This window comes from Panicum virgatum, chromosome 7N, assembly GCF_016808335.1.
Source record: "Panicum virgatum strain AP13 chromosome 7N, P.virgatum_v5, whole genome shotgun sequence".
Lineage (NCBI taxonomy): Eukaryota > Viridiplantae > Streptophyta > Magnoliopsida > Poales > Poaceae > Panicum > Panicum virgatum.
In genome coordinates this window covers 26,254,647-26,279,988 of record NC_053151.1, presented here as the reverse complement: position 1 = coordinate 26,279,988, position 25,342 = coordinate 26,254,647, and the positions used below count along the sequence as shown (strand labels likewise).

The 25,342-nt window shown below is 45.0% G+C and overlaps 1 protein-coding gene across 1 annotated transcript; it reads right to left on the bottom strand.

Moving 5' to 3' along the window:
- Window positions 1-802: 802 nt before the first annotated feature.
- On the bottom strand, window positions 803-20,609 carry LOC120681078 (SH3 and multiple ankyrin repeat domains protein 1-like). The gene is made up of 3 exons (XM_039962622.1): window positions 20,523-20,609; window positions 2,428-3,055; window positions 803-1,924 (listed from the first exon to the last, which is right to left on the bottom strand). The coding sequence occupies exons 1-3, from the start codon at window positions 20,607-20,609 to the stop codon at window positions 1,209-1,211; spliced, it is 1,431 nt and encodes a 476-aa protein (XP_039818556.1). The 3' UTR covers window positions 803-1,208.
- Window positions 20,610-25,342: the final 4,733 nt, after the last annotated feature.

Here is a 25,342-nt window from a genome sequence, read left to right as displayed (position 1 = left end):
CAACATACGCATATTTTAATATTTGGCATTTCTGACTTTTGCTAATTATGTCTACGTGGCAAAGGCATGTTCATGGCACTAAGAACATGCATGCACAGTTCTCCAAGAGGATATGTGTAGCTGGAATATATCCCAGAATAAATTTGGTAATAAGAAATGGATATGACTTCAGCGTACTATATGTACAGTATTTAATTTGTGGCAACTAATTTAATTACTTGCAGATAATCATCAAGGCATCTCATGATAAATTAAGGGCTTTCCTTCACTAAACATCTATTAGTTATCAATCTGTTTTTCTCTAGATTCTCATGGCAGTACTTCAAGTGTTATCTTTTTTAGAAAAGGTACATTTGGTTGGGGTTTGGAAGATGCTACGTACTCCATTACGTAACAATACCATGACACATGTAAAATAGGCTTGACAAGGACAGATGCAGGGAACATCCTTCAGAAACAAGGGAATATATGTATAGGGGGAACTAACTGAAAACCGAGAGAGAGAGAACAAATGCCCAATGCAACAACGCATAATTAAAAGAATGATTTTGATGAGAAAAAGTCAAGATCTTTAATACCAGAAGCTACTAATTGGGAATATTCCCTTTTCCCCTTAAAGTAGTAATTTTGATTGATATACCGTGTCTCAAAACAATGTTCCTGAAGTCATCTAGTACGTGTTCATTCATTGGGTTGTGTGGTTTCTTTGTACAATCCACTACGACAGAACATATATACGAGAGAGGTTATAGCAATTCCAACCAATATATGAGCAGAGGAATAAGCTAATCATTTGGAGAGAAGAAAAACAGGTCCTGTATATTGCATCAATAAGATTACTCTCTTCTTGCTTTTGGATTAGTTTGCACAATTAATTAGTTGACACTTGAACAAATTAAAGAGATGATGAGCAACACACCAGTAAACAAGGAAGGTAGCAAGCTCTAGCAGCTAGCTAGCTAGCTCTCTAAAGTAGTGAGGATCCTCCAAGAAATGAACAAAAGAAGATCATGCATTGCGAAAAGAAAAAAAAACAAGAGAAAAATGGCCAAGAAATGCTTGTGCTTCCAGCAAAAATCACCACTGCCACTTACCCCATATTGCATGCATATTCCTCCATATATGCAGCTACTTGGTCTGATCCTCTTGCATTGCAAGTGATGGCAACTTGCATGCATGCATATCCCCCCCGGGCTATGCCAGCTGGATCACGCGTCTTTTTTATTCCTGTGGTGCTCCCCACCGTACGGCCATGCACCGCCACCGGGCGACGACGCCGTGGTCGTGGACGACGGCGTGGACGGAGCAGCGCCCGACGACGACATCGCGGCGGCCGGCGACGGCGGGTCGGGCCGGATGAGCTGCTGCGTGGAGAAGTCCAGGATCTGCGGCGCCGACGAGGGCGAGGGCGAGGGCGAGAACGGCGACGCGGCTCCGAACGGCAGGTTGACGCCGCCGCCGCCGCCGCGGGCCAGCATCATGAGCTGCGCCTGCGCCGCCTGCTGGGCCGCGGTGGCCGCCTCGGCGCTGTCACCGCCGCCGCCCCGGCCGCCGGCCTGCAGCAGCTGCGCGTACTGCATGAGGTCCGGGTACGGCACCACGGTCTGGTGCTGGTGCTGCCGGTGCGGCGGCCGGGGCGGCGGCGGTGACAGCATCACCGCCGCGCCTTGGTGGTGGTGCCGGTCCGGGACGCCGCGGGTGACGAGGAAGCCCAGGTCGGTGCGGCCCTGGACGCGCTCCGGGAAGTTGAGCTTGGCCTTGGTGCCCTTGAACCGGAGCGCCGCCTCGTCGTAGGCGATGGCGGCGTCCTCCGCCGTGTCGAAGGTGCCCAGCCACACCCGCGCCGCCTTCTTGGGGTCCCGGATCTCTGCCGCCCACTTCCCCCACGGCCGCTGCCGCACCCCTCGGTAGTGCCGCCTCCGACCTGCTGCACCCCAACACGATTAATTAGTTGTTTGTTTACTAGCTAGTAATCTGCAAATCACACACACAATCATCAGCTGCTCGATCCGTAGTACGTCGCGTTGCGTCAGAGCTAACGTATTGGTACGCCGCATAAAATATTCCTTGCCAATATAATTCAGCATAGTTATTGGCGTATCTCCGTGCTCGATACTAGAGAGAGAGAGAGAGAGTTCGTCTACTACTTTCTGGAGAGTTCATTAACAAAATTAACCGAGGGATTATGACCAGCTAGCGGGGCAATTAAGCGAGCTGCGTGCTGGTAGTTTACTGGATCCGTGGACGGACGACGTGTCACTGGTTTTGGCAGGTGCGAAGCTTCCAAGTGGCGCAATCGAGCGGAGGCCGCGCGCGTGCCATGCTTTCGCCATCGACGACAGCGGAGGCCGCACAGGACAAGCTAAGGAGGAATGCTAGTAGTAAGCTTGCTTCTTGCATCGATCGATGAGACGGATGGCTACGTACCTTGCTCCTCCTCGGCGGCAGCGGCGGCGTGGTGGTGCGGCGCTGCTTGCTGGTGGTCTCCCTGCTGGTGGCCCGGGGCGCCGCCGGCGGCGTAGAAGGCCTGCGGCGGGAGCTGGTCGGGGGAGGCGCGGATGACGTGCGCTAGCGCGGAGGCCACGGCGGTGGCGTCGTGGTCGGCGCGCGCCGAGTAGTAGTACTGCGCGTACGCCTCCGGCGACGGGCCCGCGGCGCCGGCGGGGGACGACGACGACCCTCCGCCGCCGCTGCCGCTAATAAAGGTCGCTCCTTGCAGCTGCGAGACGTGGTACTGCTCCTCGACATCCAGCTGCTCGAGCTTCGCCGGCGGCGGGGGCGGCGGCTCCTCTTCCTCCTCGTCGGCGGGTAGGGGCCTCTTGCCATGCCTCCGGGGATCCACCTTAGTCAGCTGCCGGTCGATCTGCCGCCGCCGCCTCCCGTCGCTCGGGCTGGATCGATCGATCCGCGCATGCGTCGGGGAGAGCTTGAGCTCTTGGACCTCGGAGCCTCGCGCGCGCTCGTCTCGGCAGCTGCTGGTACAGGAACGTGGCGAGCCAGCTGCTGCTGATAAGAACGCGGGGAGAGAGAGAGAGATGCGGAGAATGTCTTCTCTCTATGTTTATGTTGGCTAGTGAGAGAAAGAGAAAGAGGAAAACAAAGGCACTGTTTGGTTTCTCTATCACAACTATCACACACAATTTTCGAGAAAATAATCTCACACGCATGGAGTACTAAACGAAGTTTATTTGCAAAACCTTTTCACGGATGGGTCTAATTTTTCACGACGAATCTAATGACAGTAATTAATTGATGATTGGCTATAGTGATGCTACAGTACCATCCTCCAAAACGCGCGATCAAAGGCCTCATTAGGTTCGTCTCGCGAAGTAGCGCAGGGTTGTGGAGTTAGTTTTGTAAATTGCCTTTATTTAGTATCCCTAATTATTGGTTAAAATTTTTGTACTACTTGTGCTACTTCAAACCAAACGAGCCCAAAGTTTTTTGCACTTAGCCTATGTGTATATCTATGCGAACTTAGTTCCTTTGCGAAAAGGATAAAAAAAAAGAGTTGTCTTGGGCTTTCTCTAGGAGCATCGCTTTACTTCCGGCCTGTCGAAAAGACAAGATAGTGGCGCCTTCATACCCTCGGCGTACACCAAGTTCACATTGCCGCTGGGTTCGCCAACAATTAACCGAAAAGTGGAAACCATGATAATTTGTAGAGTTTTGTGTGGGATCGAGCATGAAAATTTGTTTTTTTCTTCATTCTTTTGTAGAGAAGAAGGGAGGAGAAATAGTATGGCTTTCATTTATTACCAACATATATATTATTTTCTTCTAAAATTCTAATATACAACGAAATAGTTGTCCGTACAAGTTCTAGAAAAAGTAGATTAAGTATAGACGCAAATGCATACACATGTGCACGCACAATGTACCTCTTATCTACGGACGCCTATCCAGGTTGAAAGTTTTGAGTGACAAAATCATCGTATACACTTCTCACTATCAAGGTACATCGGCTGGCTTTCTCTTAGGAGAGTTGGTGTTGGGTAGTTAAAAACTTTATTTCGGTTGTTTGAGTTCTTAAGTGCTGTGACTTCATTCCTACAGCTCTCTTCGGTTTGTGATGGTTGTTGAACGTTGTATTTTTGGTCTGATTCTACCATTAGGTAGATGAAGCCAGAATTTCAATCCATTATCTAAAAAAAATCAAGGTACATCAACTACCACTCAAAGCATAAATATTGTAAATTTGGGTGTAGACGTTGAGTTGGATACCGTTAGAGTGCGTGGCGAAATCCGGTCCGGCTCGCTACCCACGAGCCGACGCTCTACTAGATCTAGACTCATCGAAGCCAAACCAACCAATGAATCAGACCCTCACCTAGCTAGTCAGTTGGTTGGGCTCCGGATCTAGGCCTGGTAGGGCACCAGCTCGTGGGTATATAGGGAATCAGGTCGGTTTCCGCTGCGCACTCTAACAAATACGCGTCAATAGCTTTTACTAAGAAAATTAACCAGGTTACACTTAGTTTGCACAATAATCCATACACATTCTTCAGATTAATTAACAGAAAATGTATATAGCTTAACTTCTTCTTAGGTGTGGGTCGATGAAATAAAGGAAACCCTATATGGTTTGCAATGACATGCGGCAGGCATCTCAAAATATAAAGGCATATTTTATTTCATCAATACTCCAATCTTTTGACCATTTACTCTATTACTAAGATGCTTTTACATAAAATTGATCTTATTATGTATTCGAAAATTTACATATGAATATGATTTTGTATCACATAAAGTTACTCCCTTCATTCCACAGTTTAAGTCATCTTATTTTGTCATAGATCAAACTTTTATGTCTTGATCAAGTTTATAGAAAATTCCACCAATATCTACAACATCAAACTATTTTATTAAATCTAGAAAATAGTAACAAATATAGGTTAGTGGCCTTTTTAATATTACTTTGATTTTCACAGATTTTGTTTTCTTCGTATGGCAACAGATGAAAATAAATTGTACGCGAAAGTTATAGCTCTTGACGAGACCTAAATATAATTTTGTAATTGATAATATTTTAATTTGAAGTCCTGATACGATCCTACAAGGTCCATAACTCTAGTCTAGATCTGATTATAGCTAGACCGGGGTACGGGTTAGGTCAAAGAAAACTGGTATCTTTTCCATCGGCCCGAGCCTAGCTCCATCCGACTATCAAGCTGAATTTTCAACCCGAGCTCATCAACCCGATACGTGTCGGGTTAGGTTAAATCTTAATTTTTGTGTATAATATTCGGTCAGATTGATTTTTTTGGGATTCATGTGAAAAAGTAAGCTCATGCCCGGCCTGATTTTTGTCACGGGACGAAAATTCCGGTCCAAACCCAGCCCTCATATTAATCGGGGGAAAAAGTCTATATCAACCCCTTACCTATGGGGGTGGACTACATAACCCCCAACCTATGAAACGGTCTATATCACCCCTGAACTTTCCAAAACTGATCAAATTACCCCTAAAATAGTTTTGAAAAATCATAGTAAATCACAGAAAAATCATAAAATGAAAAATCTAATTGTATTGGACTCCAAATGAGTAGATCTACACAGTGAACATATAATATAATATGCTTTAATACATTTTTATATAGCTATGAAGAAAAATATAGATCTAAAGTTATAACAAAAAAATATATTAAAGCATACCATATTATATATTCACTTTGTAGATCTACTCATTTGGAGTCTAACACAATTAAATTTTCTATTTTATGATTTTTTGTGATTTATTATGATTTTTCAAAACTGCTTTAGGGTGTAATTTGACCGGTTTTGGAAAATTCAGGGGGTGATATAAACTGTTTCATAGGTTGGGGGATTATGTAGTCCACCCCTATAAGTGAGGGGGTGATATAGACTTTTTCCTCGGGTCGTATTTTTTTCAGGCAGGTGTTATTCATATGGATTGTAACAAAAGTATAAGTTGAAGGTGCGGTTCGGATTTTCACCACCATTAACATCTCCTTTGTTCACATGTTTTTCACGCGCAGCGTTTTTCTGGGCCATGTGCTATTGCAGTGTGCCAGACATGGATGCTTTAGCAAGCGAGATTCAGATTTCGTGGTGCATCTCATGCGCGAAAACAAGTCTAATAATTCGGCTGTCCTTTTTTTCTTTTTTCCCGATATTTTCAATATCTTACGACAATTGCTGTCGATGGAACAGTTCTGGTTGGACACTTCAGCCATACATGTGGATCGGTCAGAGAGGCGAATAATTAGATCACGACCTGGTAACGAGCCTGCAACCACCGAATGAAAGTTACAAAAAAAAGTTGCCACCTTTTATTTTCAGAATTGGCATGGGATTATATTATGTTAAATTGTGATAAATACATTTTTGGAGGTGCTAATTAGTAACATTGAACTAATTTAAATAGGCTTGGTGGAGATCCTTATGGAGATCCAAAAGTACTAAACTTTAGCACTAGTTCATCCAAACAAAAGTGCTAATAAAAGATGGGCTAAACTTTAGCCAAGGCTCAAATACTTTAGTAAGCTAAGGATATGAGTGCTAGCTAATAGGTGCTACAGTTTAGCCTCAACTTTAGCCCATCCAAACGGACCTAAGTGCAAGAATACGCAGCTAAAAATACATCACCCATGTGACATGGAGGTCCCTAAAAGACAAGAAAAAATATATATACAAATTAACACCGCGCAATTAGCTAAAGTCCTGATCTTCTTCCCCTTCGCTAATACCTGCGGTACCCTAGTGATGAGACACGTTTAAAAAAAAGGAGTGCAGTGTCGTAGTCGGGACGGCGAGTCCTCGTCCTTGTTTGTTCGTTACTCATAGTAAGCATGGACGAAGTCAATAGGCGTACATCGCCGGGAAGCGTATACACTAAACCAAGGTTTCCCAGTCAAATCGAACAATGCTAGCGTTTGTTGTTCTTGGACATAGCACGAACTGCTAGCAAGGTTTACTGTTCAGGTAGCCAGAATTTTTTTTTAAAAAAACGGCTGGTTGCACATGCATGTATCCACGACGGGCACCGAAAGTCCATCGTCTTCTTTGGCCTAACATGCGTCCGCTAGCTACACGCCATGGCGGCCAGGGTCCAAACAGAAAACAGGCCATCGAGTCGACGGCTACTCTTTTGGGTGTGGCGGCTGTCACCATCCTGAGGTCAAACCGGCCGATCGTCGCCGGTCGCCGGAGCTTCGTATTCGCCGTTGACAACCGGCGCGTGACTGTGACAGTGACAGTGACACCGACGCAGAGGCAGAGCTAGCGAAGCAACTGCAGGTTCGTTAGTTCCTGTGGTTGCTGCTCCTTTCTCACGGCTGTACATCGCTGCAGTGCGACCACACATACAAGAACCAAAAGGAAGTACTAGAGGTAGCTGTGGGTGCACGACTTTATCCAGAGGCCACCAGGTTTAAATCTCGGTACACACAGTTAATAGAAAATATTGTAAGATGGCAAAAAAAAAATAGTAATGCTCCCGTTGGGGTTGTGGAAAACTTTGTCTCTCAATCTGTTGGGCTGAAAAAAAAATGCTGATTTCGGTTGATTGAACTACCCTATCAACCTGTGCTCCCGCACGGATTAATTAGAATTAATATAAAGTTAAATCTTATAGCTTGTTACAACTAATTTCAATTTGTATCACACCTCCACGTGTGTTTGATATATATTTAATTAAATCATTTATTTGTGAATTTGTATTCTTATCTCTTCTATCACACACACGAATACAAGATGACACATATCAGGTGGATTTTTATATAAACAATACATAAATAATATACTAATAATGATAGAAATATTAATTTGGAATTTATATTGGTGTATTTTAATACTTTGTTATAATTATATAATTTAGATTCGGATTTAGATGTTACTTTTATATGCAAAATTAAGTGTTATTTGCACTATTTTTTATAATGGCATCGGTGGGTAATTTACACGAAGATTAGAGGGTTACTTTAGATTCTTAATAATGGTAGAGATGGGTAATTTAGTTACATATTTAGGGGGTTACTTCTATTTTCATAATGGCTGAGGTGAGTAATTTATCAGGAAAGATAACAGATTCAATGACTATTATGATCAGAGTTTGTTGAATTGATAACCGGATGTTTCTAATTTTTGTAAGAATTTCTCTATTTTTTAAGTGTCTACCTAGAATGCTAGATGGCTTCACGTGAAGTCTTTAAAGGAGCCTCCAATTAGTAATAGTAAGAGGTTTTTTTTTTGAGAGAGAATAAGCTGAAAGCCGAAAGCAGACTATATTTTCTTGATAAAAGGCTTCAAACAGGGCCTAACCAATGTAAATACAGTATTCCCATGTCAAACCTACAATGGACCAAAGTGAGGAATTCGGAAGCGGGGGAGGACCTTATACTACCTCTCAAACAGCACATCTAGTTAGCTCCGCATTAGATTTTTGCATATGTATGGTTTGAATTGAAGAGAATATGTGAGGAGATAAAAGTTGATTATTTACTCAGTTAGTAGTAAACATTAGTCCGTTCACATGCCTGAACACGCACGGAGTTTGTAATATCCAATTATGTCTTGAAGACCCATGCATGCATGTTGATTAATTCCAAAGCATCTCGTTCGACATGTAAGTGACGTTTAATGCAATGCATGGGTAACCTATGATCAAAGTCGATTCAGTGGTCAACCAACTCTGTTCGTTTGACTATGGCTGGTGGCTAGTGCTAATTAGTTATGAGAGATTAGTATTGCTGAATGGCTAATCGCTTGTGGCTCGTGCTGATTTGGGGTGTGTTTGGTTGGGGTTTTGGCTGTGGCTTTTGCTCCCAAAAGCCAACAGCCCAACCAAAAGGGTTGGCTGTCACCTAAAGTCACAGCCAAAAGCAGCTTTCATCTAGTACAAACTAAAAAGCACCTGGACCCCCTGCTTTTACTGACTTTTGGGTTAAAAATTTACCCACCTGTCACTGGTTATGTAGATACTGGTTCGTTCTATTCCCTTCGTCCGCTCACGTGTGCCCTCTCGCTTTGTCACCGACGAGCCCCAATCACCGGCGGCACCACGGCCTTGCTCGAGCTCGCCTTCTCCGCCGCCGTCTCCACGTGCAGGCCTCCTCCACCGGCCACCGAGTGGGCACGGTGGCCCTGCTCCGCCGCGGGACTGGGCGCGCGGCCGTGCTCGCCGGCCACCACGCGGGCACAGGGGCGCTACTCCGCCGCCACAGGAGCGGGCACGCAGCCTTGCTCGCCGGCCACCGAGCGGGCCTAGGGGGCGCTGCTCCACCACCTCAGGAGCAGGCGCGCGGCCCTGCTCCGCCGCGGGAGCGGGCGCACGGCCCAGCTCGCCGGCCACCGAGTGGCCCAGGGGCGCTGCTCCGCCGCCGCAGGAGCGGGCGTGCGGCCCCACTCCGCCGCCTTAGTCCCTGCTCCCGGCAGCGGCTCGATTCGGCAGCGGCGCAAGTCGATTCGGCAGCGGTGGCCGGCGTGGAGGAACGGTGACGGATCCGGCGTGGAGCAAAAGGGCCACGGCGGCCGGTGTGGAGGAGCGGCGACGGGTTCGACGCCGAGCAAGGGGGAGTCAGGCTTGGCTCGGCTTGTTTGCCAGCTCGAGCTGGCTCTTTTTAGCTTGCGAGCCGGCTTGAAAAAAATGACAGCCATCAGCAATGAACCCGTGAGCCAGAGCCACAACAAGCTTTTCAGCGGCGGTGGTGCAGCAGGAACATGCGGGCGTACTTGGTCTTCATCCATGGCCACGGGGAGGGGTGTTCAGCCGGCCGGGGTCCCGAACAGCCACGCAGCCCCACATCGCCACGGCACTCGCCGTCGTGTACACCAAATCCGGGCAGATCTCCTACGCACGCAGGGTGTTTGACGAGATGCCGCACAAAGGACCTCGTCCTCTTCAACACCATGGTTGCCTGCTATGCTGCGCACGGGCTCGCGCTCCACGCCTGGTCCCTCTTCATCCCCATGCGCAGGTGCTGCCCGGACCTCGCCGGGTACGGGTTCACCTTCATCGCCTACCTACTGCGCCCTCCGCGCCAGTCCGATGATGCCGAGCTGTTGCTCAGGTTGGAGCCTTGGAGGCGCTGGCGCACGGCCTCGTGCTCAGGCTAGGCCACCTCATGGATGTGGTGGTGGGCTAGGGAGGAGTCGAGGGTTGGGCGGGCGTTTGACCGGCGGCCAGTGGGGTGATGGGCGGCGATGGGAAAATCGAGAGGGAGGAGGGAGATTGGGACTCGGGAGGCTGGCAGGCAGGGGGCGACAAGAAATTGGGAGGGAGCAGGGGAATCGTGAGTCACGACGGAGAAACAGGGGCGAGCGGCGGCTGTTGGGCTGATGGGCCAAGTCCTGTTGGGCTGCTTTGGCTCTAGCCGTGGCTCGTTTTGGCTCACGAGCTACTCGCGAGCCGGCTCGAGCTGGATCGTTAACATACCGAGCTAAAATCTTAGCTTGGCTTGGTAACATTTTTAAACAAGCCGAGCCGAGCCGAGCCACTAATAAGCCAAGCCGAGCGAGCTATCGAGCCACGAGTTTTTCGTCCAGCCTTAATGCTATGTAGGCAAAAGTGATGACATGGCATGTAATTTAAGAAGGAAGAGAAGAATAGAGTTTTACGGTGATGAAACTTGGTGTGCACAATTAACAAAAGCCATGAAACTAGAATGAAACTCCATTGAGAGGATTTGAGTTTCATCTACACATATTCATCATAAACTTCTATTGGTTATATGGCATATTTGATCATTACTAACAATCAACAATTAAATTTGACAGTTTATCTATGAAGCTGTGCAATGAAACTATAATTAAGGGAGGTAGTTTTATTCCAGTATCAAATTACATGGCACTCTTGGTAATTGTGCAATGACACTGTGCATTGAGACTAGCCTAAGACTCATCAACAGTTGGTAACCGTGCATATATGATTTCATCTAGATGAAATCCATTTCATCTCTCTCCTCATTAATCTAGTACCACATCATCTAAAATGGTCAAATGACACCCTATTTAATGTGCATAAAACTCTCATGAAGCCACCACTAGGAATGACCTACCCATCTCAGTGCATAGTTTCATGTCATGATTACCAAGACTGAGAATTACGTAACTGTGCCGACTAAGTTTTATCGGGATAAATCTCCTTTTCCATTTCATGAAACTCCCTCTATCTCTCCTTCTCATGTTAGTAAACTTGATAATGTGCTATAGAATTTAATGTCTTTCCATTGAGACTGGCATCCGTATAATGCATATAGGGCCCATGACCAATCTGGATTCAATGGTCCACTATGTCATCCGGCCGTATTGCAAGTCGCCGGAGCTCACACTAATCACTGAGAACCAATGCGTATACGAGACACCGAGAGAGAAAACCAAGAGTTGTATAACGCACCTTATTCACAGCAAGTTTATGAAAAAGACCACTCATCATGTGTGGTCGCTAATGCGAAACATGCCACCTCCACAAGCGACCGCACAAAAATACAACCCAATAAGGGTGCAAAGTCTCCTAGTGTTTGAAGTTAGAAATTGGATCGTCCAAGTCACTCTCCAACATTGGTTAACCTTGCATTGCACCTATCGGAAGATTGGGACAACCAACATCCACATATAAACCACCTCAAGTAATCAATATCCAACGAAAGGACCTATAGCCTATTGGTAACAGGAGTCTCGATAGCGCCTCATGTACTGGCTGCGACTCTCTGTGGGAGTGAATAATTTAGGATTTATCATCGTTGTGCTTTAAGTGGTAGGAGACATTACCGATAGCGAGGCGTCTGTGGTGATTTTGTCAATCTCGAGAATTTATCGGTTCAGTCTTTAAATATACTCATAGGGGATAGAATTGTGCTCCTGCATTCATAGGGATGTGCATACGTGCGTTGTGAGTGTCTGAATTGTACTATGTAATCTTAAAAAAGTAATCAATAGTGGAGGGGATAGAAAGTCTATTTTTTCTTTATCGCTAAAAGAAATATAAACAATGGTGGCCGTTTTTTAAGGTTATTGTTATCGCCATAAATTAACAGAGTAATTAATGGGCCGCAAGCGAGTTGGGCTTAAAGCAGAAATCAAAGAAGGCTTGTGAATCGGCTCCTGCGTGAGCATTTGGGCCATATGGGCTATGTATCCTTAGATTTAGTTCAGATTGAGTTAGAGATAGAGTCTGATATGGACACATTAGTTTAGATTGTTTTCCAAGTCTCTGGACTATAAATATGTACCCTATGATATTTGTAAAAGAAGAACATCATCACGTTTCGAAAACAACAACTCTCGGCGCACCGCCACCCCTAATTCTAGGGTTTCATCCAAGTAAGCGTCATGCTGCCCTGATCGCTTCTTGCGATCAGGGCAGCTTTTTTCTTGCTTTTACCTTGGTATTACTCGTACTGAAGCCTTTTTGATGGCGAGTAGTGCTAGTTATCCTGATTTTCGTAGCATGACTTTTAGTAGATCTACCATGCTTTTGTTGCTTATCATCTACGAACACCACGTCATCTTTGTGCGATCATGTTTTAATCTTATACTAATTCTTGCTGTATGGAATTAGTCGCGTAGAGATGACACCCTGCTTCTTTTTCATCTAGTAGATCCGATCTGTTATGGTTTGTTCTTATTTCATAAGAATTGGCGTAATATCTGCTAGGTTAGGCCTTACAAACGGGTTGGATGATCCGGCGACGTATTAGATGCTTTGCTTTGATCTTAATAGGGATTGATCCGGGAATCGGCTTTCGCTTATTCTTAGGCCTCTTTTCTGGTTAAGGTTTGGTTATCTATTACGCTTGTTAGGCCTAATTACGTGTAGGATGTTCCGATCTAGCAGTGAAGCTTTTACCGTCGTGGATTAGATTAGTTAGATTTAATTGAAGCAATTTTTGTAGTTATTTGCTTTATCCATTACCATCTGGATATGCAGATCCAATCTGACACCGGGACACGATCGGCTCTTTAAAGCCGATGCAAGAGTCGTCCCGGGGAGCCGACCACGGCTCGGACTTATGTTTGCACGTGTTTGTGTATGCAGCCAAAACGTCGCAAGCACGTTCGCACCTTACTGATCGGGTATAGGTCAGGTGGCACGCCCTGCGTCTTAGAAAGCCGCAGCGCGTGCTAGGATTGCGGGCCGTTGACGAGGGAGCAGTGCCTGCCAGCGCCCTGGCGACCTCCCGGCTCTACGTGTTGCCTGTTGCTACTCGCCGGTGGGTTTTGACCGACAACAGTTATACAGTACAACTTTGACGCTCGCAACTCACACACACTTATCCTATAAACACACATACGCAAACCCTACCTCTATGAGCATCTTCGAAGATTAAGCCGACAAATTTTCGAGATTAATGAAGTCACACATGCGCCACACTATCTACCACATGTGCTTCTCTATCTACCACCGGAAGCACAACAATATTAAATACTAGAATATTCGTTCCCACATGGAGTCGAATCCAGAACCTGAGGTGCTTCCGAGACTCTTGTAATCACTAGTCTAGACCCTTTCACATTGAGCTAGGATGACAAGCCGAATGCATGCTTAAGAAACACACATTCAGACAAGATCCATAATAAGGCCTCGTTTGGTTTTTAAGTAGTTGTCACATTGAATGTTCGGATGTCAATTCAAATGTTCGTATGCCAACTTAATATTAAACTAATTGCATAACTTGCAATTAGAACTCTAGACGAATCTATTAAGTATAATTAATGTATGATTACCGGATGATTATTGTAGCAAGTGGTGGTCAAATTATAGACTAATTAGGCTTAGTAGATTCGTCTCGTGATTAAATCACCACTCATGAAATTAGTTTGGCAATAAGTTTATGTTTAGTACTCCTAATTGGTGTTTAAATATGCGATATGACGGGACTTATGACTGAAACTGAAAAAAAACCAAGTCTGACCTGAATGTAAATGCATTGGAACTAGAAAAGCAAAATCTAGTTAAACATTTGATTAGCTCCATGCCCTTCTCAATGCAATTATTTTTTTAATACTTGATATTGACTTAATTAGATGGATTTTAGTATAATCACAAACAGTCTTTGTGAGACAAAATTTAAAAGCTAAACGAGCAGTTTTTGCGGGACAAACGGAGTAGTTACTAGTTAGTACTAGTCAGCCTCCTGCCTGAGCAGCGCGCAGGTGAGGCTGCTGCAGTCAACGGTTCTGCGTCGAGAACCGACACGACGACGACGACTGACGGCCGCCATGCTGCCGGTCAAAGAGGATCGATCAGAGCAGGCGGCCAATGGACGACGCAACAGGGACGGAAGAAGGAACCGTGGCCAATCACTTTCCGGCGGTCAAATTAGGATGATGGATCAAGCGCTTCAACATGACCGGCCACCATCGTGAACTTGGATCTCCATAAATTCCCTCAACTAAGAATACATACACTTCTGGACACGCGTAGTCAATGTTTTGGAACTTTGACGATCAGTGCACACTTTGTGTTTGGGCTTGACATAAGTAAATGACATATGCAGATTTATGTCTTTTACAATTCTTTTTATCCGATATAGTTTCTCTAGTAATAGGAAAAGATGTGTGGGAGCCGATCCATTGACACATTTCGAGGAGTTGATGCCTTGACCGGTCTCAATAGACATTTTATGGAAGGTTTTATAATATTAAATATCATCAATTTTGTTGACATGACAATAAGAAAGAATGATATTGTTTCGTGGGATATGAGGAGAGTTTCATCACCATAAAATTTATTTGGTATAGTTAACTAGTTTTCATTCTTGGTAACTATATCATGAAATTGTACACTATAACTGGGCGTTATTTATTCGTTTTTTTTACACCGCCTAGACATATGTTTAATGTTTTGAATGTGGATGGACTCCATCTATTTCAAAATACATGTCGCTTTAGTTTCTTTTCCTAATTTGAAACTTTACTTACTTTGACCTCATGCATGTGCCTTCTACACCCTAAATGCAGCGGCGCCTCACTAATTAGTAATTAGTGACATCTTTTTACTGAATGTGATTAGTAATACAGTAGTTTTTATCAGTTCGGTCAGTAATTTGACAGCTGGGTATAGAATGACCGTTACACCCAAGGTGTAGAATATCGCTGCTGAATTTTAACTAAGTTTATAGATAAGTATGTATATAAACATATACAACATCAAATTAGTCCTATTTGTTCCAATATAAAATATGGCCTGATAGTGTATTTATTTGGTATAGTACTACATGTTAGTACATTTTCCTGTAAACTTGGTCATATTAGAGAAGTTTGACTTAGAACAGGATATTTTGATATGGACTTATGGGGTAATTGATGTCGGCAAGAACGGCTTATTCTAGCCACCCTTCATTATAGCGTCAATGCTAGGCCTTGTTTGCGACTACAGAATTTCAGAATGATTTTTGTTAGTTCTGTTTAGCTGCTGCAAAATCCCTGACCTTTGCAGTTACAATTATTGATCTGTACTAGTACAAACTTCCATCTTCTCCTTACATGTAAAGAAAAAAGAAAAATCTATTGGGGAAAAGTAAATAAAGAACCCGATGATCATTCAATGCATATACAAGTGTTTTGTCAACAGCTTTGACTAATATAATTGAGCTTGTCGCAGTATCTTGACTGGGTCAATTCCTCACCTGTACTCAGGGGTTGAAAACCCTTAAAAACTGATTAGACCACATGGTTGAAGATGCGACTACAGACCGATCGATATAATTTGCCATTGCTAATTATTAAGAGCTAGCTAGCGGACTGGTTTTCTTCTCATTTATATATGCACTCGAAGCAAGAAGACGAAACTGACGACAAATACTAAGGTCATGTTTGGGACAGCGACCGCCAGACGCGCTTCGCTTATATGCCAACGCGGACAAAACGTCGCTTCTCTGATTCTCCCTGCGCAGTTCAATCCTCCGCGTTTTGTGTTGGGTGCGATCGGGGAACGCGCATCTGACGCGAACTGTTTGGCGTGATTATTTCTGCGTTTCGCGTTTAAACGCCGCGAACGTTGTCCCAAACGGGCCCTAAGACGTAGTTGGGCTGTCCTCCAATCGTTTACAGATGTAGTTGGGAAGAAGATACCGCATCGAAAATTAAATGCCTGGTCAAAGATAATGGGCCTAGCCAGCAGGGATCATTTGGAGAGAGAAGAATAATTTAGAGCAAATATAATGGGCCTAGTCAGCCGGCGATTCAGCCAACCACGTCAGCTTTCATCCGAGTTTGAGGAGCGAGAAAGGAGGACGGGCGTCTCGCGAGTCGCTAGCTCGCGGCCGCAGAACCGAGGCGGAGACGCTCGCTCCCAGCCCGTCCTCGGCGATTCAGCTGGCGATTTCTTTCTCCACTCGTTCTCTTGCTCCGCCCGCATTAAGTGCTTGCTATTAAATGCAATGATTTTCTTAGCCAACCCAACAGCAACTCTATTATACGGGCTAGCTGTGTTGTTCGACTGAATGTGTGACGTGGCTGTTGCATTCCGCCGGCCGCTGGCTAAACCATTAGCCCTGTTCTTAGAGGGGTTTTTTCTGACTTGGAGAACCTGCAGGCGAGTGCATGGCGACTGATTGAAGCTTCGCTTTTTTTTAAAGCACCCAAGAGCACTGGGAATCATGTAAGAATTCAATTGAGCATTCACACTGACCGCGCGCTCAACACAGATGAGCTGGCGAGAAATCCGAAAACATACCTATCGGGGCTTACACACAAACACCCACACTCACACCACAGGAGCCTCAGCACCCCTCTGTGAAACACCCACACTCACACCACAGGAGCCTCAGCACCCCTCTGAGAAAATTTCCCTGTGCGACACCCGACACGTCCCAGGGATCGAATCCGGCCGGGCGGCTCCACGACGGCAGCGCTTCCCATCGCGCTACCAGCGCGTTCGCACTTCGCTTCTTTCAGTTGGCGAGACGACAGGCCACTCAGCTACAGTTCGCAAGTGGCGTCTAGATAAACACAGAGATGATGCACGACGCAAATGTCAGCCGCTTGTGAGGGAGTGTGGGACTGTCCCATCTCTGACCAGCAGGCGATGGAGCGAGAAGATTGACCTGACCACTACTTCACTCCATCACATTGGTTAATTACATGCTTGCTGGTCAAGTGGTCAGAGCTAGAGAGCTATCCTTCCAAGCAAACCTAGAGTGTGTTTAGTTGTTGAAAAAGATTGGGTTTTGATACGGTAGTATATTTCATTATTGGCAAATAACATCTAATTATGAATTAATTAGATTTAAAAGATTCATCTCATACTAACTAATTAGACTATATAATTAATTATTTTTTAACTGCATTTAATATTTCATGCATGCGTACCAAGATTCGAAGGTTAGGCACGCAGTGCCACGTCGGCCAGTCCACCGGTACACGTGCGCGGCAGCTTGGGCTATTCCCTCAGGATGACGCCGCCGGACTCTCTCTGACATGTGTCGTTCGTCGTCGTCTCTATCCATGTTCGGATACCATGGATGATGCAGGCCGTTCTTATCCGGAAAGCTCCGATCCTGCTGCTAAAGAGTGCGTCGTTCCCTGTCCGCTAGCTCCTGCAAAGGCGTGCCACCCACGTCCCCACGCTCGATCGAGCTAGAGTGTGTGATCTGCTTCTTCATCTGAGTCGATCAGTCAGCCAGCGCCTTTATTACTTACTGTGCTTTGTTGCAAACTAGCTTTGCGACTTGCTTGATGAGTTGCTGCTGTCGTCGGCCGGCCTTATCGTCGTCGCCGCCGATCTTCGTTCTTCGTCGTCGTCGTCCGTGCTGCCTCCCTTGCGTGCACATTTGCATTACTTTCGGTCTCGTGGGAAGATTTTCGATCATCGCAGAGACACGTGTCGATCGCAGAGCCGCGCTGCTCCGAGATCTTCGATGTGCTCTGCTGTGAGATAAAACTAAGTGTATATAAACTTTTCATGATGAAATTAAATTACTAGGAATATATAGAGATGTATATTGTTTTAAAAAATCAACATCATACTGCCGGATTATGCATAGCAGAAGGGGAACATATCATATGCAAACCAATCTCTCCGTGCAAACCATGCAAACTCTAATCTGGACCACAAGATCAACATCCAAGTGGCATAGGAGATTGGATAATTTTACAATTAACCGCCCGCCCTTGGATTGGTTAATCACATTTTTGAAAATCTCCCCTCCCACTCCCTCTGCGCCCCCCTTGGATGTTGATCTGGTGGTCCAGATTAGAGTCTGCACTATTTGCACAGAGAGATAGATTTGCATTTATATGTTCTATAACATCCTGGGTGTTAATCACCCTTGTTGGAACTAAGCATACGAATATATCATCATTAGCACTAATTATGCATACGCAAAACATAAAATCTTCTAGCATTTTAACACATAAGATTACCGGTTCAAGTATGGAAAAAAAAATGTTTTAAAGTTCCGAATAACAAAAGTTTGAATTTTTGTTTGGTTTTGAAATTTTCTTGCAATTGCAAATTCACAAAAATTTGAACAAACTTTACCCAAATTGGAGCTTACACATGAGCCCACCCTGTCATCCTCTTCCATCCCCTTCCTGTGCTGCACAGGGCACGGTATGGGGGGAGGCGTCTCCCGAAGCTCCGAGCGTGGCTGTCGTGGAGGCTCTTCTCGTTTCCCGGCCAGCGACGTCGCCAAATCGTCCACGGCACGGCGCTCGCTCACTGCCTCGCCTCTCCCACGCGCGTGCATCGCCGTGGCCGCCACGGCCACGAGCCGAGTTCGCCGCCGCCGCCTAGGCCACGCCAGCCTCCCCTGCTCGCCCCGCCTCCCTGCGCCGCGACAGCGCCTATGCGCCACAGGCCACCACGCAGCACCGCCGCCGCCGGCGCCTCCATGGCCGCCGCCCCTTGGCTCACCGTCGAGACCCCTCCTCCGCCCTCCCTCGCCCCCAAACGACCCGGGAAATCGTTTCCCCTCGCCTCGGTGTAGCTCCCTGGCCCGCTCGCCGCCGCCCCGGGCCACCGAAGTGCCGTGTTGGCGCTCCTTAAGTACCTATTTTATCCCTTGTTTATCCTTGATAATGGCATGAATTTAATATCAAAATCACTAACTGTCCTAACTCCGGCCTAATTATTGGTCATTTTCACATTTGCACACATATTTTGGTGGAACTTCGTTTTTGCAGGTTTTTGGCATATTTTGGAGCATGAAATGATGAGGCCCGTGATCAAGCGCTAACACGGAGAAAGACGAAGGCCAAAACCCATGTTGATTCGAAGCACATTCATGCACATCCATCCTCCAAGAGAGCCCAAAGGACCAAGCCCGCGAAGATGAGATCAAGATACTTCGGCATTAAGCAAAGCAAATGAAGATTTAAGGAGATTCTCAAAAAAATGAAGATTTAAGGAATAATTCCCTATCCTATCCTTTCCTCGAAGATATCTCCAAGATAACGACGTCCAAAGGGGTGCAATCGTGAAGGACATAAACTCTATAAAATGCGAGGAGTCTACACGCGAAAGATGAGACCGAGACGGGCCCGAAAGAGGGTAGGCCGGCCGGCCTAGGCCCATGAGCCGGCCGGCCTAGCCCGTTTCCGAGGCGGTTCAGCCTCCCCTTCAACCGGTGGCTTCCTCGGCTCATAAATAGCTCGCACCTTATTCAACTCGGGGCATCCATCCACCCAGAACTCGACGAAAACCTAGGGCCAAGACCGGAGGGAGACGACGGCCGCCGTAAGTCTTCGAAGTTGTCTAGAATATGGCTTAGGCTGCCCCTAGCCGCCATGGCCTCGCTACGTGGTTGTGCCATGGCGGAGTTCTTGAGCTAATTGGATTCATCGATGGTGTGCACACAGCGGTGATGATCCAAACACATCTATTATGTGAGTAATGATAATCATGTCTTCCGAATCTATTAGCGATCATGTCTCTCCTTTTTTATTTCGTTGTTGCCTTGGGTGCGCTTATTCCTAGATCTATTCTCGAGATAGATTGCATGGGGTGTTCTTGTAGCTATGGTGGCTAGGAGTTCATACCGGATCTATCCAAGGGGGTTCGACACGTCTAGCGTGCTTCGGGGTGCTTTTGTCCAAAGGGAGCGTCGTGATAGGGCGTGGCCTGAGTAGAAGGGTTCCCGAGGGGTTGGATTGGAGGTTTTGATTTAAAGATGCTATTGATTGAGATGCACGACTTATTTGCTCGTTAGCTTGAACTACAACTAGATGACGATAGGCCTAGTCATATCTTCGGTTTTGCTATGGTTATGCCTACGTTCATGGATGAGATCAACCTTTACACAACACTCATATCTATCAAAGGTTTACTCTTTATGTGCAATTCATGCTTCATGTTAGGATAGATCCGTTAGATTAGATGGAAAACCTTATGTAGTTCTTTATCGATCCACGGATTGATAAACCTTGGGGGAGTACTCTAAGGGAAAAGCTACCACGATCCGTGCGCTTGCGGTATATAAATTGGGGCGCTAAGGAGCGTCAACATGTCGCTGCCGGCGAGCTACATTGCCATTAGCGCCGCCGCCCATGGCCTCCACGATGAACTCCTCCCTCCGCCCCTCCACTGGTCAAATTGACCTTCCTGCGAGCTTCCTCACCTTCCACCAAACCTCCCCAGCCCGGTCCTGCCGCTCCTCCCACACCGGAGCGCCACCACCGCCGAGCCACACCGCCGCCGCCGCCATTGTCACGCCGACGAGCCGCCTCCGACCACCCCAGGCCCCACCAAGGACACCTAGAGGTAGCTCTCGACGCCCACATCCTCCTCTGCCCCGGGCCCTCGCCGCCGGCGAGCCCCCTCGCCGGGAAACGGCGGCGCCACCGCCTCCTCTGTTTTGGCCGGCCAAGGACCCGATGGCAAGAATCAAATGTTCCAGGGGTCTATCTGCGAAAGTTCTTTTCCTTTTTAGTTTCAAAAGCAATGAATTTGTAAAATCAATAGAAAATAGCAAAAAAATGATAAAAATACAAACTAAAATTTGTTGGATTCCTTGTTCTAAGATCTACAACTTTCCTTACAGGTTGACCATTAATTTCTAAATAGTTTTTGCTCTAGTTTAAATGTTAGTTTAAGTAGCTATAAATTTTAAAAATGCATAGTAAATCATGGAAAAAATCATAAAAAGTAACATAAAGATGTTTTGGAATACTTGTAAGTAGATCCACATATTAGATATAAAATCTTATATGCTTTAGTAGAAAAATATTGCTTTAGATATTTATCTATGTTTGTTAGGGTTAAATTCATACCCATAGCTATGTTGCTCCTTTTGCTATAAAATTGTTATGGTAGGTTAGTCATGTGATACATGTGATGTGGTAAAAGTTTCAGATTTATTAGTGCACATGTGCATGATTTATTGATTTAACTTATTTAGTGCTTAATATATAGTTTATAAATAATAGAAGTGTGTAAAAATAGACAAGGTGTTTCCACTGCCATTGTATGGTGTTGTTATGTCTTCTAAGTAATTAATTTGGCTGTGTGTTTAAAAAAAATAGTAATATATAGGTTTATCTTGCTCTCACATGCTTAATTGACATTAAAACTTGTTTTGGTTGTGATAATTAATTTATAAAATCTGAGAATGTAATTTTTGTACAATACCCATGTTTTGATAATATCTACAACACATAAAAATCTCAGCTCCGAACTCTATAGTTGCAACATCACCATATTATATATATATATATATATATATATATATATATATAGGTTTTATTACATCAAAGGTTAATGAATGTTTAATAGTCAATGAGCATATGTATATTCTTGTGATGTTAAATTAAATTACCTAGAGTATCTTATAACTTTATTATATGTCTGTTAGTTAACTTAATTGAGTTAAGGTGTAGTCTTCTGTACTTGATATTTCCAATTGTTTCGATGTATGACCTTAGGATCTTGATTCGGCTTATGAGAGCTAAGCTTCCAGGAGATGTCTAACAAAATCATGGAACACTTTTATTACCTCTAACCTGCTGATTGTATGAAGTGCTTGTGTGTTAAGCTAGTGTAGGGTTGATGCAACTAGTGATATGCACCTCTCTGTATGATGTTTATACCTGCTCTCTAGTTATGCAAACTTCTTTATAAGTGCTTTATGCATCATGTGTCGCCACTCATTACATTCATACATATGCAATGTTGCATTTCATTTAGGTACGATAGATGAACCACGTGAATGACGTATTATTGGAACCGAACACGAAGACGATGTTTGGTGGACATATCCAGAAGAGGCAAAGAACCAGGAGTACATGCTTGGACCGGAATACTCGCCAAGCGAGTGTCATCTAACAAACACTGACCTAGTGTTAATCCCAGGCAAGCCACGGTGCATAACATACTATTTTAAATTATGAATTATTATACGTGTATTACTTGTGCATTACGTTTTTAGGAGTTGTCTGGAACTTTAGTTGCATGATCCCTAAGTTTCCTTGGTCTAATACTAGTATGGTTAGGTCGATAGCACTGCTAAGCTTAAATACATCTCGGTAGAAGACGGGTGGTTTCTTGTCACCCGCGAGATATAGGATATTTTAGAAGTCGAGTAATTGCCGGTCACTCGCGAGATATATAATTATCTTTATATTTCAGTATACGAGATATGGAATGCAATATGGAAATGAATGGAAATTTGAGACCGGACGGGGAATGATTATGATATGTAGGTATGGCAACAGGACAGGGTTCCTGGTGTCTAGCCCCGTCTGTGTCGGTTGAGGACCGTTCCGTTGTTGGCCCTGCTGATCATGTTTGAATTGTACTAACCGCATGCCGGGAGTAGGAGATAGTCGAAATCGGTAAGCCTAGTATTGCCTCATTTCGAAAGTACAGAACTTCATCACCACCCCTTAGGGCGAGTCGGGTAGTCACTGAGAATTGGGATGCATGTATTTACTTTTGGTGGTTTCTCGTTGAGCCCGGCTGACTATATGTAGGTGGGGCGGTTCTGTAGTTCGAGGCGGGGAGGGGAATGGTTGGCTCGTATAGTCCGACGGGGCATATGCGTGCCGTGTTGGTTAGGTCCACCTTGCAAGGTTAAATCGAATCGATTCACCGTCAGTCGCTCTCGGACATGAGCACCTTGATCTCCGAGTTACATCGTAGTAATAATGAGATGGAACATAAATGATATATGATGTTGATTACCCTGAATTGTTATTTAATACTCTACCATGTTTGCTCTAGATATGCAAATACTAGTTGATGGCTAAGCTATATAGAAACCTGAGCTAAAATATTGAAAGTAATGATCCACTCTTAGATGCTTTTTGGCGAAACAAACCCACCAGCCAGAAGTTTTGCATGTCTAGATAATGGGCTAAGTATACCCATAGACGGGTAAGTTTTGCTGAGTATTAGTATACTCAGGATTTGTTGTTGAATTGTTTTCAGGTAGCTGCTGCAGGATGAAGCTAACTGGGATTCACATCGGTGGGCTCGATGTGATGTCCTCGCACCGTCGTAGTTATTGCTTTATTTTATTTCATTTGATTTCCAATAAAAATTTGTCCCAGGTTAGACTCTCTCCCTTCCGCTTCTATCATTTCTTATGTTAATTCTAAATTAAAAGTTGTTTTGTAAACAATTTAATATTAATTATTATTTTTGTGAAATTGTATCATGCTGGTACCGTCTGCGCTCGCCGTCGTGCGAGATTTCTGGTGTGTTTCGATCGGCCTGTGGGTTGGAAACAGACCGTCAAGTTACGTCTAATTAAACTAATGCGCTTGATGTGTTCAAATGATGACTATTACGCTTAATTAGTCGATTTAATTTGGTGGTTCTGTCACATGTTCTCTAGCAGAAGCTATAAACATAGAAAGCTAAAACAACCTATATTTTGGAGGAACGGGGAGTATTTATTTCCCTATCGCAAGCGAAAGCAACGCGAATCCGATTGCTTTACGCGATCTCCTTCTCTAAGATATGGAGACGGTCTTTGGTCCCCTCGAGACAGCAAGAAGGAGCAAAAAGGATATACACACTTGGTCACAGTCCATACCTTCTTGTTTCAGCTGTTCCCCTCCTCCGTTTTCCTAGCAATCAAAAGTACCCAACACCAAACCCTACCGTCGCCTTCTACACCACATAGCTCAAAACACTACGAAAATCAAACGGATCGTGCAAGCGAAAGGGGCAGCCGAAAGATCTCAGCTTTACTTCCTGGTCAAACAAAAAGTTTTGTGATGCGTCTAGCTATTTCCTCCTTGCTGCCCTCGCTCTCATGGCTTCCAGCGATCCGGACACCAACCGGTCAATGGCACCACAGGTATTTACTCCAGAAACAGACTAAATCACCGTGTGACACTAAACAAAACGCGCGCACTGGTTGATTGATCTGATTGGCAGCAGGGGCCACAGCAACAGATGCTCCGTATCTTTTGCTGACAGCGACCCAAAAATAGAGAGTGATTTCTTAACCTGCCTGCAAGAGTGTTCATGCTGCCTCTGCTGTGGCGTTTGAACATGACAGGAGCATGGGAGGAGAAAGGATGGGAATCTTTGAACGGGCGAATAGAACCATACAGCTGCCGACTGCAGCAAACGTCAACAGATGCATGCATCTATTGTGTTGTGTCGTAGGAGCAAGGGAACTGAGAGCCAGCTTTATAGTATAGGTCACCGCCTAACTGAACTGTTCCTGCAGGTTACCTGATCTATCACCTCAGGTTTGTGTTGCTCATCACTTTCTGCTTTCTTGAGCCGTCCTCTGCACTCGAGAACTGCAGCTAAATGGCTGAAAATGGAAACTCTCTGCTGCAAAAGAATTCTCAAATTGGTGTGCGCAAATTATGAAATCTCCGGTGGTTTGAATATTTGATGAATCCACTTTCAATCAAGAAACGTAATTTGTCAAACTCCGGTGGAAGTACGAACGCGAACGCGAAGATGGTAAACAAAGGCTCTACATGGGCTCGAATTAGGGAGATAAACGGGCTTTGTTTCCCAAATGCCCACAGTGTGACTGGACTGCTAAAGTCTTTCTCTAAAATGGGCTCAAATCAGCAACAGCAATGGGCTTTGTGCCCCAAGCCCACCACAGGCACACTGCAACCGGATGTGTGCTTCATCCGTTCCAAATTATATGCAACTTCAGTTTTGTCCTAAGTTAAATACTAGATCATTAGAAAAATACATTAATATGTATACTATCAAATAAATATATTATCAAGACATATTTCATGATATTATTTGACGACGAAAGTACGGACAAAGCAAAAGTGAATGTAGGATTTGATGAAAATATATGGACAAAGTTAAACCTCGTAGAGGAACATCATCACCACCTGAGCACCGTTCTTTTTTGCGTGAAACCTAACTACGGGGGAACTTCACCTCAGCATATATTTTAGAATTTATATAGAAAAGGATGAAGAAAAGGAAAAAAAAGAGATGATATCAATC